Source organism: Halichoerus grypus, chromosome 7 (genome assembly GCF_964656455.1).
Source record: "Halichoerus grypus chromosome 7, mHalGry1.hap1.1, whole genome shotgun sequence".
Taxonomy (NCBI): domain Eukaryota; kingdom Metazoa; phylum Chordata; class Mammalia; order Carnivora; family Phocidae; genus Halichoerus; species Halichoerus grypus.
In genome coordinates, this window is record NC_135718.1 from 72,629,611 (window position 1) to 72,645,504 (window position 15,894).

The following is a 15,894-nucleotide window of genomic DNA, read 5'->3' on the forward strand; positions in this document are numbered from 1 at the left end:
TTTTCCATGGTACTTCTTTCCCCAGTGGAATTTTGATAACACAAGTGATGTGATAAAAGAAACATACCTGCTGCCTTTTCTTCTTGAACGGGTATCTTCCATACCAGTGGAAGGAGTGATAGAAGCAGAGTAAGGAGTTCTTCTCTACATGTCAATGCCTGTATTAGAAACAAAGCAATCCTTCATGTTCTGAGGTCATGAGACACATAATTCCTAGTACCTTGTCTTAAATTGAACCAAAAAATCCCTTTTCTTGAAAGGTTGCATTTGAAAAGCTAAGAGTCAAATTAACCTATCTTAAATCCAATTAAAGTTGTGGTACTTCTCAATTTATAAACCTTTCCAAGGACAGAAGAATGTAAGAGTATTTGACGGTATTTAGCACATTCTTGCTGATTTTTCCCAAAATAGCTGTTATTACCACCATGCACATGGCAAGAATTTCTCATCGCTGAAAAAACAAATTTGCTAGGTGAAAATGAAAAGTTAAGCCCTATTAATTAGCAAACCAATAACATGAAGTTACTAGAAAAACAAAATCTTCATGCAGTTAAATGTAAAACTCAGAGAACACAATTTTAAAAAGAGAAATTGACATTATTAATAAATGATATATATATATATATATATATAAAGAGAGAAAGACTTATTAGTGAAGATAATCTAATAAATATGTATTGACTGCACACTATGTCCACAGCACTTACTGTCTTACCCTTTCTGGAGGATATGGTCCTGGAGAAGGTCCCCTCATTTGGTCCATAAAATACATACACACAAACAGTTAAAGAACAATAGAAGGCATGTAGTATAAGTCAGTACCTGGGTGTGGTACAGATAATCAGTTTAGGAGTTCAGATAAAGGAGCGATCATTACAGTTAGAAGTGTGGAAGTGGGACTGGAGCTAGAGAGCTAGACTGGGACACTGGGGACATGGGTGGTCAGGGAATTAGTGACAAATCAAGTTTAAGTTCCTCACTTCAGTCAGTGCAGAAGAAGTCAGAGTAATATAATCAGATTTGCTTGTTAGAAAGACCACTCTAGCCACTATATAGAGGACAGAATTGGGGTGGGAAGGGAAAGGGATGGATCAGTGTTAGAGGCAGGGAAACAATAACCCAGATGACAGAGAATGATAAACGGAAGTGCTCTACAGTAAAATTGAAAAGGAAACATTTTTGAGAAACTGCAAGGAAGAACTGAAATGACTTGCAGTTGATTATCTATGGAGTGTAAGGGGGAAAAAAAAGATCCGCAAGAACTCAAAGAATTCTGGTTTAGGCAACAAGGTGACTAATAATGTCCTCACCAAGATAGGAAATTTAGGAGTGGTACTAGGTTGGGATAGAGATGATGGATCTATTGTTTAGACATATTAAGTCTGAGGTGTCTGTGGGATATTCAGATGGAGAGAGCTTTTTAGTCAATAGTTGGATATATAGATTTGGAGCTTAAGAAAAAGATATGAAGTACATAAAAAGACTTGGGAGTCACTGGGGCAGAAGTCAAGGACACAGATTTCCTAAGGAGAGAATGCAGAATGACAAGAGAGGACAGATGGGAATGGAGCTCTGGAGAGCAATACTTCAAGAATGAAGAATGGTAGTGCTGGTGAGAAGCCTGCCAAGGAGGCCGAGAAGTAGCTCCCCCAAAGAGATGTAGAACAAGAGAAATCAAGGGAAGAGAGCAGTTGGGAAAGAAGAAAGCCAACCAGGTCAAGAGCTGTTGTTCTTTAGTTGTCTAAGATAATGGCCGTAAAGCATCTGTCAAGTAGAGGGTCACTGGCAACCTTAACAAACTCAGTATTAAGGTAGTGATAAGGATACAAGTCAGATTGCAGTAGGCTGAAGAGCTGAAAGGGAATGAGAAAGCAGGGACACAGCACTCAGACTATTCCTTCTAGTGCCCTGGTTATGAAAAGGCTGAAAATACTTCAAAAGTAAAATCTGAGCTTCTTTTCATGCTTAGAAGACCCTTCATGACGTGATTCCTACTGACTTGTCCAGTTTCAACTCCCACCACCAACCCTGACCCATCCCCACATGTCCAGCTCTGAAGGGTTTCCTGAACACCACGGGTCAGGTCTGTACTCCCCAGTATGTCTTCCTCACACACATTGCTCTTGCAATTCTCCACCATCATCTTCCCATCTGCCAAAGGCCAACTCATTCTTCAGGCAAGTCTTAGTTCCTCCGTGGAGAGACTTCTCTAATCCCCCCTCAGCAAGTTAGAGATCACGTTCCTGATTGACTTCTGGTACAGCAAACAACTTGCTGAACTGTTCATGTCTGAATGCCAGTTGTCCTCCATGATTCAGCAAATATTTATTGAGCCCCTACCATGTGCCAGACACTTCGGATGGAGTGGTGAACAAGGAAGACAAAATTCGCCTTCTCACAAAGCTGACACTCTAGCAGGGGAGATGGAAAATAATGGGTACAAATAAGACAATTTCATACAGAATGCTGTGCTATGAAGAAAATTAAACAGGACAGGGATTATAGAGTGACTAAAAGGAGGACATTTAGATAGGCTGTTCAGGATGGGCCACTTGAGCAGATACTCAAAGAGAAGAAGGAATCCATGCAAAGGTTTGGAGGAAAAGGGCTCCTAGGAAGTACACAAAGGGTCGGGAATGGGCTTGGCTATTTCACAGAACAGCAAGCCGGCCAGTGTGGCTGGAATAGAATGGGGGGAGTGCCAGGAGATGAGGCTTGAGGGCAGAGGTTGGTGACGTGGTGAGTGCCAGATCTAATGTGGCCTGTGGGCCATGTGAAGGAGTTTGGATTAATGTCTATTAGGATGGAAAACTTTTCCAAACGTTCTTCCCAGAGCTCTCTCAGAGCATGGACTCCTGGGCCCAGGCCCTAGTCCTTAGCAATCACCCCTCTTTCTTGACACCCAATGCCTAGTACAGAGTTGGATGATAATGTTATCGGCATGAATGACTTTAAATTCTGGATGCATAGTCAAAATTATTTCCAAGGGGCCTATTTCCATGTGCTTTTACCTCAAAATTAGGAAGACTAAAGATGCCTGGATAACATTTCCACGTACAGCTCATACTCAGTATGTACCTCGACATTTTTAAAGATGCCAGCAAAATGTATATGGTCTTTTAAAAAATGTAAACCAATTTTGGGCACACCATTCATGTAGAGTCCTCCTGATCTGAGTCTATATCTTTGTCAGATGAACTAATAACATTCCAACAGAGCTTGTGGAAACCTTAAGAGTATGTGAAGTGCCCCAGCCCTTGCTCCACAACAGTACACTGGCAAATCGTCATTGCTACGCGAATAGGCATTCCTGCCTCCCAGCCTCTGCATGACGCATGGTCTGCAACCTTTCTCACTCCTTCCACTTAGCTAGGGGGGCCCTCACTACCTTCAAGGCTCAGCTGGCAAAACCTCTTTTGTGAAGCTTTTTCTCTCACACCAACCCAAGTTTACTGTTTCCCCCCACCCCTCAGGACTTCATGCCTGTGCCCCCATTTCACCAAGTGGATTTGTTCTTGGAAACCATGGGCCTTTCAAAGGAATGAAACTGAAGCATTTTGGTTTTTGCCACTCCTGCTGGAATTGCAGTCCTGAGGAGGACACCACTTGTCTCCCCGTGGCCCAATATAACAGCGAGTGAACAACTCTTGACTTCATTAAATCACAATTAATTTCTAAACAATTCATCATTGGGGAAGCTCTTGATATTCCTCTGGATCCATTACTTTTTTAGGTATTGCATGTTTCCAGATTTACTTATCCTTTCAAATTCCAAAGAAACCACAGGAATCATTCTATCCCTTTGCAAGTCAGAAAATCTTTTTCTCTTATTTGTGAGCATCCTGGTAAACTAGAACTTGCAGTCCTCTATTTCACCCCAAGCTCTGTTTTTTCTCTCCCAAGGTCCTAATTAGTCACAGTGTCCAGAGGAATGGGGTGCTACCTCATGTCAACAAGGAGAAAGTTCTCAATATGCCATATTTGGCAATATACACCTACATAGATTCCTGGCTATTCCTAGACTGTCCAATCTATAGAAATCACACCACTCTTTGCTTAATACTTACATTTTTATGTTTCTCCTTCTGCAGGGAAAAGGACAGCAACATGCCTTTTTAAATTCCCCAGCAATAATAAACAGTAAAATCACTCTCACTCAGGTGGTAATTTTTTAGCACGATTTAAGAAACATATTTTAGGTACCTACCAGGTGTCAGGCACTTCCTTTCACAGTTCAAGTAATGGTGACAGGATGGGAGAGGAAGGGCAAATGAGTCAGGGGAAGGGCTGAGATGCAAGGCAGACGGATGTCCAGGAAGCTGCAAAGGCAGGGGGGAACCAGACCAGTGGGGTTCAAGGACCTCAGGACGACAGGCTAAGCTTAGTGCTTGGACTGGATTCAGAATGTGATGGAAGACGACTGAAGTTACTTTAATTGGTATTAATGATATTACTCTAAATCAGCATTTTGACATGCTAATTAAATTTAATGTTCCAGATGTAAGCAGAAATATGTGTGTTAAGTCCTTTATTTCTTCTATCAGAATTTTATAATTATTTCTAATGTACATGTGTAGACACACACACATATATATAAGAACATTTCTTCATTAGTACTGTAAACAGAATCTTTTTTCTTTTATTTTCTAGCTATATAGCTGTGGCTAAAGGAAACAACGATCTTTTGGATTTTTCTGTATGTATCACTTGAAGAATGGTATTTTTATTTCTCCATCTTTCTCATATTTTAGCTGTCATTACCTTCATGATCCACTTTACTACTGTGTGTTTTTAAAACATGAAAACAAACAGAAATAGTCATAAAGAGTTATTCTTATGTTGATTCTATTGTAGAGCTTCTTCCTAAAAAATATTACTGGTTTTTCTACTCTTTGTATATGGCACCCTCTATTCTTAATCTATTTTGTGAGTTTTTGTTAAGAATGGATTAATTTCATCAAACGTTTTTGATGTCTCAGTAGAGCTAAATGTACTGCTTTTTCCCATTGATGTCAAACATTATGCTCAGAGTTCTTCTTGAATTATAACAGGGGTGGCAACCTGTTTTTGTAAACATCCAGAGAGTAAACATCTTTTGGCTTTTTGAATCATATATGGCCTCTGTTGTACATTCTTCTGTTTCTTTTAACGACCCTTTAAAAACTCAAAAACTATTCTTAGCTTGTGGGCTGTCCAGAAACAGATCACTCACAGCAGGATTTGGGTCTGCAGGCCCCAGTTCGCCCAACCAGTCCCTGTTGGCTTTCTCCTCCTCTCCCAGCAAAGCAGGGTTATAAACTGGCTGTATTTCTCTTTGTTAGGACTCCAGAAAGACTTTAAGTGGTACCTAGTAAAACCTATCCGCTAGACAAAAGTACTACCTAAGAATCTTGTGGACATTATTCCACACAAGCTTTACATGCCCAAAGTAGAGAGGTCTGTCTCAAAAACAATTATAGATGTGGCTTTTGGGGGATGCGGCGGACTCCATTAAAATTCAGAGGAAACCCATAACATTTTTAAAGAAAATTGTATTATTAAAAAATACCAGCAGCTTGGACTAAAAGGAACAGAGACAATTCAAAATGTATAGAGACCACTGGGCCCTCACTTTCCTACAGGTGTGAAACAGTAAGAAAGCTGCACTTTATAAGCTGTCTCTTAAGGAAAAGAGAAGACACCTCGGAGGATGGAGCCCAGAGCCCTGGAGAACCATGGATTAAGGAAGCACTCCCACAGAAGAGAACATCCCCTGCCCCAAGAATAGGGGTCACTGACATGCCTGCCAGGAGCTCAGTGGATCAATCAGTGACTGCTACATGCCTCTGGTCACTTTCCTTTCTTTTTCTCTCTCTCTTTTAAGATTTTATGTATTTACTTGACAGAGAGAGAGAGCACAAGCAGGGGAGCTGTAGGCAGAGGGAGAAGCAGGCTCTCCGCTGAGCAGGGAGCCCGATGTGGGACTCAATCCCAGGACCCTGGGATCATGACCTGAGCCGAAGGCAGCCACTTCACCAGCTGAGCCATCCAGGCGCCCTGGTCACTCTCCTTTCTGAATACAAGTATCTAGTGTGTTAACTTGTCCCTACTCATCACTGTATATGGGTGAGTGTGGCTTTTGTGTTCACAAGTCTCTCAATCAAGAAGAGCTGTAACCAAAGCACTGCACCTGGAAGCCTCATCTGCATGCAGAACTGATACATATCATGGGATCAGAAACTTCAAGCCTGATGCCATGATGGGACGATACTTTGAGAGTCCTGTGGGAGAGGGAGTGTGGGAGGAATGCTAATAACTGTGGCCAGAGAAGAGATGATGGTAGATAAAATATGGCCACAAATTATCTTCTCCTGAAATGATGGAGTCTGTGTTCCCATCCCTTCATTCTGCACTGAACTTGTGACTTGCTTTGACCAACAGAACGTGGCAGAAGTGATGTTATGTGACATCTTGCAGCTTCTCTGCTCCCCTCCTGGAATAATGCCTCCACAAAACCATGTAAAGGAACCTCGCCTCACCTACTGAAATCAAAGAAGCCTCTGAGGCAGTCTGGCCGACAGCCCCATCCAACAGCCCTCAGTCTTCTGCCAAAAGACTGCACAGTCAGAGGTCAGCCCAGCTGACCCCACAATTAGCGGACGCTGTGATCCCGGCTGGGTCTACCTGAGCTGCCAACTCACAGACACATGAGCAAAGGAATCCTTGTTGTTTTATGCTGCTAAGTTTTTGGAATGTGCTCTGTTACGCAGCAATCACCTGATATATTCATTGCTCCTATCTATTAGCCTGGGTGTAAAGGGAGATAACTCACTGGATTACCTGCTCTCTGTGGGTAGCACCACTGTCTAGAGGCCAAGATGATACTCTCACTACTCCAAGAAGTAGGAATACCAGCATCCCCCCTACTCCCTCATTCCTGCCAAACTAATCATGCACAGATAGATCTTGGCATGTGTGTAAACAGAATCTGTAAAACTAGAGTAGTAAATTAAAGTTCACATATTATAATTGCCTCTACTAATTTTAAAAGTTTGCATTATTTTGCTACTGAAATAATTCTCACCAATATTTCCAATGACTTGTCAAATCTGAAGAACCATTTTCATTGCCTATTTTCTTGCTTCAAAATCTCCTCCATGTAAAAAAAACAAAACAAAACAAAACAAACAAAACCTCCCCAATGTTTTCAGAAAAAAAACTTACTCCTCTTAAATATGGTACACGGGGCTTGCCATCACATGGCCTCTGCCTGCCTAGTCCTCCCACCCACCTAAACCACACATACAGCCTTTGCTCCAAGCCCACTAAACTACTGCTAGGTCACTGAATGTTCTTCCTTCTCTAGCCTCCGAGGTCCGCATCTGCGGTTCCCCTGGTCCAATGCTTCCTCCCTTTTCTACATTGCTAATCCCTACTTAGAGATGCCAATTTCTCTAAGAAGCATCATTGGCCCTCTCCTTTGCACTCTCCAAATACTTTCACACTGTTTTGTCATCATTGCCTTTTTTTCAATCTGTCCGTCTCTTCGAAAGCTAAGAGCTCCTGGTAAGGACAGCCTCTGCTCTTTTATCTCTGCATCTAGCAGAGGTGCTGGCATTTGTAGGTACTTCGTGGCCTGCTGAATAAACTAGTGAATGAATTGTGTAGCCATACTTCTAAAAGTCTGATATTTTTCTATTATACTTATTTTATATATTACAATGATAGGCCATTTATGTAGTACTATATATTAAAGTGGTAAAACTACAAAACTGTAGGAAGAAAAAAGTACTCTCTTACACAGAAAACAGCTGAAAAAGAGACCTATTATAATTTTTAAATAATGTTTTGTTCATAAATATATAACCTCTTCCAGTAAAACTTCACATTTTACTCAGCAAAATAAGTAACGACTTTATAGAGCATTCATAAAGTGTGAACAGGTATGGAAATTCATATGCTGAAGTTTTAAAAAGTAGTATTTATCACACTTATGTTGGTAATAAATTACTGTGATTTTCTATTCATTACATCAGAATTAAGCTGTATATATTTATAACCAGGGTATAGAAAAAAATCAGAAACTGTTATTATCAAATGTTATATGAAAACAAATACTTTTTATGTTGGAAGAGATCTTTTAAGTCATCCAACTTAATGTATTTAAATTGTTCCTGATGAGGACAGGGAGATCTGAAGCAGCTTGTCACAAACTGAAGTCACCCATCTCATTGATGCTGGTGCCAAGATTAAAATCTAAGATAACTCTTCCTTTTTGTGCTGGACAAATTTTCTCTCAAAAAACATGTAAAGGTCTGCATATAAGCTTCAACCATGGTATCTTTAACCATTGAAAAGAACATACTTTTGCTATTTAAGGAGACTATTTTTTTCTGAAGAATAAACAGATTAACATGTCTGTATATAATAAATCATGACCAAATGGAGTTTATCCCAGGAATGCAAATGATGGTTTTAACATTTAGAAACCATCAATGTAATTCACCCACCTTAACAGAATAAAAAATATATATATATATGATAGTCTCAGTGGATTCAGCAAAGGCATTTGACAAAATCCAATATCCATTCAGGATAAAAATTCGAACAGGTTGGGAATAGACTAGAACTCCCTCATTCTGATAAAAGGCACCTAAAAAAAATCCAGAGCTAATATGATGGTTAATGGAAATACTGAATGCTTTCTCTCTAAAATCAGACACTGAGCAGGATGTTCATTCTCATCACTTCCACCTACTTTTGCACTAAAAGCCAATGCAAAAGGCAAGAAAATGAAATAAAAGGTACAAAAATTGGAAAAATCATTCACAGATGATTTGACCGTGTACACAGAAAACCCTAGGGAATCCGCAGAAAAATTTCAAAATAAATACAAATAAATGAATTTAGCAAAGGCATAGGATGCAAGGTCAATGTACAAAAATCAATTATATTTCTATGAGCAACAAATGACAAAATAAAAATTTTAAATGCCATTTATGATAGCATCAAAAATAATAAAATATTCAGAATAAATTTAACCAAAAATATGCAAGACTTCTACACTGAAAATCAAAAAAATATGGCAGAGAAATTAGAGAAGACTCAAATAAACAGATATTAACACCATGCTGATAGACTGAGAAACTCAACATTGTTGTCAATTTTCTCCAAATTGATTTCTGGATTCAATGCCATCACAACTAAAACCCTAGCAACCATTTCTATAGAAATAATAAGCTCCTTCTAAAATTTATATGGAAATGCAAAGGACTTAGAATAATCAAACATTCTTGAAAATGAAGAACACTTTGAAGAACTTATACCACCTAATTTCTAGACACACTATAAAGGCCACAGTAACGCAAACAGATGATAGACAGTGGAACAGAAGAGTCTAGAAATAAAGCCCAAGTATATGGCGAATTGATTTTCCACAGAGGTGCCAAGGTTACTCCGTGGGGAAAGGGCAGACTCTAGCTGGAATGACTGGGTAACTGCACAGGGAGGAGGGGGAGAGAGGGACTGTAGCTCCGGACTCACACTGTACACAAACATTAATTCAACGTGGATCACAGACCTAAAAATAAATATACTAATTAAAAAGCTTCTAGAAAAAAAAAAAACCATAGGAGAGTATCTTTGCAACTTTGGAATACAAGATAAGGATTTCTTAGGATACAAAATACACTATTTATACAAAAAATCTGCTGTTCTAAAGGCATTGTTAAGAAATGAAAAGGCAAGCTACAAAGGACATATTTGCAACCCAACAAAGACATGTATCCAGAATACATGAAAAAAAACTACAACTGGATACTAAGCAAATAACCTGACTTTTAAAATGGGCACAAAACTTAAATAGACATTCACAAAAGAAGATGTACAAATGGCCAATGAACACATAAAATAGTGCTCAGCATCATTAGTTTTTAAAGAAATGAAAATTAAAATCACAATGAGATACTACTTCATATTCACTTAGGACAGCTAATATTAAAAGGGCTGGCAATGTCAAATATCAGAGAGGATGCAGAACCACTAGAATTCTCACACATTGCTGGTGAGAATGAAAAGTGGTACAACCACTTTGAAAAAAGAGTTTGGCACTTTCTTATAAACACCTACCCTTTGACACAGCAATTGTATGCCTATTTACCCAGAAAACATGAAAATATATTCACACAAAGACTTTTTTAAGAATGTTCACAGCAGCTTTATTTATAATAGCCAAAAGGAAACAAAAGCCAAATGGTTAAACAACAGGTGAATGGTCACACAAATTGTGGTATATCCATACAACAAAATACCGATTGGAAACAAAACGTAGTGTTACTGATGCACGTTTAATGGACAGAGCTCTGGGACACAAGAGTACATACTGCATGATTCCACTTATATGAAGTCCTAGGACAAGCAACACTACACTTAGATGTTAGAAATTAGAATTGTGGTTGTGTTGCAGTGGGGCTGCCTGAAAAGGGGCATGAAAACCTTTTTCTAGAGTGGTGAAAATGTTCTAAACTTTGATCTAGGCTGTGGTTACACAGGTGTTTGTATTTGTCAAAACTCATTCAACTATACACTTTATATTTGTGCATTCACTACATGTAAATTATATAGCAATAAAAAGTCTGTTTAATTATTTATACCAAATATCTATTAATAAAGCCCTTGCACAAAAGTGGAATGGTAGCTATGGGCTTCATTTGCCTCTTGCTCAGAGTACCCAAGAAGTGCTCCTATTCATGAGAAACACAGATATAAAGGTGAAGTTCCTCTTGAAATGTACAGCTTTGAATCTACTGTTTTAATTCCACTCTAAGTGATTAAACTTGCACAACTAAATTTGCCTTAAAGATCCAAATTATCATTTTTCATTTCCTGGTTTAAATAATTAAATGTTGATAAGCCCTATTTTTTAAATGGCTATCTATTTGCTCTCTACTTCTACTGTTCCTACTGGTACCTACTGTCATTGCTACAGATATTCCAAAAGTGAATGACTGGGGAAGAGGGAATACAAGATATTACCCTAGGAAAAAATATTGTTGCAACTATGACTTGGATGATTTCAGCCATTTAATAATACATTAAAAGATATTTCATGACTTAAAAGAGAAAGCATACAATCTATAGAAACAGAAAGTAGATTAGTGTTTGCTTAAGGCTGAGGGTGATGGGAGGGATAGGGGAGTGATAGCTAAAAGGTACCAGGTCCCTGCTTGAGGTGATGAAAATGTTCTAAAATTGACTATGTGACAGTTGCACATATCTGTGATTATGCTAAAAACCACTGAGTTGTACATATGAAATGGGTAAATTCTATGATATATGGGTTATATCTTAACAACTACAGCTTTCATTAAAAAACCTACTGACATTCTGATTAGGATTACACTGGAATCTACACATCAGTTTAAAGAAAACAAGTATCCTTACAATACTGATTTTTCCAATACATGAAAATTATGTAGGCCTACATTTATTTGGGTTGTCTTTAGTTTCTCTCAACAATGTTTTATAGAATTACGTACAGAAGGGTGCCTGGGTGGCTCAGTCGTTAAGCGTCTGCCTTCGGCTCAGGTCATGATCCCAGGGTCCTGGGATCGAGCCCCACATCGGGCTCCCTGCTTGGCAGGGAGTCTGCTTCTCCCTCTCCCACTCCCCCTGCTTGTGTTCCCTCTCTCACTGTGTCTCTCTCTGTCAAATAAATAAATAAAATCTTTAAAAAAAAAAAAAAAAAAAAGAATTACGTACAGAAATCTGTACATATTTTATTAGATTTATTCCTGGGTATTTGTTAATTCCGATGCTACTTATAGGATATCCTTAAAAAAAGAGAAAAATCACTGAAATGTTCTAATGTGGGGTAAGAAAATGAACAGAGCATGATATGCTTATTAAATCATTAAAATTTTGGAATAAAAATCACTACACATGATCTAACAAATAATTTTTTCTAAATTTTAAAATTTATTTATGGAAAAGTCATACAAAATATAAAAAATTAAATTACACGTAGTCACGCATTTAATAAATAACATTCATGAAAGGAGTAAAAATACATAATATTTTGGAAAATACTCTGGAAAATTTCATGACAGGTGGACACCACAGTGAACAAATACTCCCTGATATTTGTTAGGTTCCTCAGTGTATGGTGAAAACAGATGCATTGTTTAATTTTAGTCTCTGTATTTACCCAATATACGTATTTATTAGCAAAATGCTTTGATGGCAAAGAAATTTCAACAGTAGTTAAGTTTCTATCTAAAGCCACTAACATTTATAAGTGTTGAAAAATGTCTGTCATATTGGTGCTACAGAGACCTTATTATCTTTCCAAGTTAATTGAAATATTATCTAACTACATTAATTAGTCCCCTGAAAGCAGACAGTAAATTTTTTCTTTCATAAAATACATATTTGTTTTTTACTAAAATGAAGTAAAGACATAAATCATGTTTGGGCTGCAAGTTAAGCCTGTCTGAGTTACTTAATGTTCTGTATCTGTTTTTCATCCACAAAAGAAGGTTGGATGACATCTCTATTTCCCAACTAGCTTTAGAGTTCTGTTAATTCCGTAGTAAGGAAACCACAAAATACCGTATGTTCAGACCATACTTTGAGCAAACACAATGAGGTATAAAAAACTGGATGTATACAAGCTAAAGGACCCAATATAATTATCAGTTTAAGGATTCTCTACTTTCACCCCAGAATTAGTAAACTCTCTAAATATAATTTACACTAAACCTTTCAAAAACATATCTGAATTTATTGAAAGTGCAAATGTTTTTCTGATTCAAAATCTTAGGTCTCTACTAATAATCATAGTTACCTCACACTGATATTAGGATAAAAAGCTTAATATATATGAGGTCATTTTAGAAGAAAGGCCATTTATCATCCTAAGACATTTCAGACATTTTGAGAAGTATTCAAATAAACAGTACGTTCATAGACGGGGCTACTTTTCTTTGTTGAAGTGATGTGAGAGAGAGCACTTTATCTCAAATAGACTCTCAGAAACTACGGAACCCAGAAATTATGTATCTGTAATCAACTATAATATACTGGTGAAAAAATTATTTGATATGAAAATGTTACCTGATCAATGACAGAATTTAGCTTGGTAAGTAACAGAAATCCTCGGCCGTGGACAAGGTATTGGCCAAGGGTAGCCATGTGTGTCTCCTCCTCTTCTTCCTCCCTGGCCTCCACCCTCTGGACCACCGCATTGCAAAGTCGGTTGACATCCGTCAGAAATTCACGTGCCAATGAGTTACTGTCGATGCTCATGACCGAGCTATCAAATAAATATTACCAAAAAAGAAGATTAAGAGAAATAAAAATTTATGTTTAAAACTAAGTGTTTTTAAGGCTGTTTTTTAACCAAAGAACTGACTTTAAGTTACTGGGCACTGGTATTTAACCCTATAATATTTTCAGACATAGTTCTGATCTAGTTAGGTGCTCCTTGAATATTCTTACATGGCATAAATAGTCGTGGGTGTGATAATCCCTAAGCATAACCAAAAACAGGAAGTGAAAGCACCTACATAGAAGATACACTAGTGAGTGGTGGCAGTTAAGGTAGATCCTGACCTTCTTAAATAGCCTCATCATAGAATAAAAATAAACCCATTACTTATAAACTATTCTTGTTCTACATGGTTTAAAAATATGAATGGATCTTTTAAAAATATAAACTGTTTTTCACATCATGGAACTGACAATCAGTGATACACCCTCCCCCCAACAACCGGGTTTCAGTTAATGGAGGGAGAGGGATTTATCATCAGGTAAATAAAAATTGAAGAAGTCTAGCAGCTGAAGTTATGTCACTTCACTTCTTACTATACATTTAAATCAAAGGGCAATGTGACATTTTAAGATAAAGGAAAATAATAAGGTAAAGCAGACAGGAGAGGAAAAACACCAATATATAGAAAAAAAATGTATAACTATTTAGAAAGGAAAAACCATGAACAATAAAATTCCCAAGGAATTTCAGAACAGTTTCATCTTAGGGCGAAAAGTAATTTTGAGACACCCAGTAACTTTTAAAAACAGCCTGGAGAGATTAAATAAGATGTATATTGTGGAGTCTTGCTTCACCCATTGGGGGGGGCCCGCCCCCTAGCCCCTGCGGAGAAAGCAGTGGACCATAGGACTGTGCCTATCGTCAAGGGGCAAGGCCAGCCTCCGAGCCCTAATCAACTGAGGCACACGTGATTCAGGAGCAGCCACAAACATCTGGCCGCAAGATGATGCAGCTTGCAAAGAGGCATCCGGCCAATTAGGCTCCTTCTGTCTCATAGGAATTTGAATTAAGGGACATAGTTGATGAACTGAAAAGTCACATAAAGATGGGCCTGTAGTAGTCATTATGAAGTAGCTGAGGCTCAGAAGAAGCCAACTAGGTGAAAATGAACCACTAGGATGCAAAGGGAAGCAGATAAACATGAAAGGGAGAAACCAAAGAAATTCCTAGTATTACTTTGGTTCCTATTCATTTTTGGGCCTGATGATTTAAGTCCTGGATTCCCATCAGAATTCTAGGTATTATTACAGTAACAATCCCCTCTGTAGCATAACAAAGATCATTATTTTTAATATTGTTGATCACTAGGAAAAAGTGTAAAAAATAAAATGTACATTACTCATTATCCCAAAATGTAGCAATACCCTCCCTTATATAAATGCTGGCTTTTTATAAAGCTTTCATAAGGTAAAATTATTCAATAAATCAAATAATTTACAATAATAGAAACTAATTATATATTATAATATGTACATAATATATAAACTTATTTATATTCAGCCCATAGTTATCAAATTTTATTAACTTATTTCACCTAATTTGTCATGGATTTTATTTATTTATTTATTTTTGTCACAGATTTTAAGGTACATAATTATTTAGTGTATTACTAAAACAAATAACACTGCCAATTAAAGTATAACACAGTACCTTCTTATCACTTAGAACGTTCCATACAATATCACCTTCTAGGTCATCAAGTCTACCCACTATGCACCATTTCTTAAGAGTGCTACACTACTATTCCTGGGATTTTCTTCCAAAGATGCTGACATCATTCTGTAAGTTTCGATGCTGGCACTTTGCTGATCTTACCAGATAGGATCAGCAGAAAGTTTCGGAAACATTTAAAACTCATCAGATATAGTACTGACAATACATGTAACTCAACTAAAGTGCTGATACGAACAGCTAATGACCAAGTTCCCTCATAAGCCTGCAAGAACAACCCCTTCACCAAGTGCAGCCGGCTCCCAGTGCTTACTAGACACCACTGATTATAAGGTACACTGCAACTTTAGCAATATTAAAAATGTGAAAAACTTAAAAATTGTGGTAATAATTAGGGTCTATTTTCTGGAAATGAAGATAATGTGAATATTGAGGTATGACAATTACTGAGGAAATGATTTCAGTGCCACTTCCTAAAAACACAAGATGCCAGGTCGGCAAAAAAAATTACAATATATGCAGAAATGTATGTTATTCCTGATTCTTAAATGTACATAAAATATAGACACAGTTACATAACTAGGGTATTCTATATAAATGATCTGACCTGTTTTGATTCACGTAGATATTTTGGAAATCTTTTCATATGAGCTCTCTCTTACTCTTTTTGCTAGCTTCATGGCATGCTGCTGCATGTATATATAATATGTTTTTCATTATATAGAGTACTATTAACTATACAGCCAATCTCATTGAATATTTAGGCTATTTCTAGTTTTGATTATCATAAACAGAGCTGCAATGAACATCCTTACTCTACTTGCACATTTATCCTCTATGTCCTTGTGGTAGAGATTGCTGTTACTGCTTCATATAATAGGTTTTACACATTTCTTGTTAGGTCTCTTCCAGGG

At 37.6% G+C, this 15,894-nt stretch overlaps 1 protein-coding gene across 5 annotated transcripts in view; it reads right to left on the bottom strand.

The window, feature by feature from the left end:
• LYST (lysosomal trafficking regulator) overlaps window positions 1-15,894 on the bottom strand; it is a 186,678-nt gene that overhangs the window by 131,320 nt on the left and 39,464 nt on the right. For all 5 annotated transcript variants that reach the window (XM_078077736.1, XM_078077737.1, XM_078077739.1 and 2 more), the window contains 2 exons: window positions 13,093-13,291; window positions 68-158 (listed from right to left, as the gene is read on the bottom strand). In XM_078077736.1, coding sequence (XP_077933862.1) covers window positions 68-158; window positions 13,093-13,284 — 283 coding nt within the window. In that variant the 5' untranslated portion in view covers window positions 13,285-13,291. The remainder of the gene's footprint in view (window positions 1-67; window positions 159-13,092; window positions 13,292-15,894) is intronic.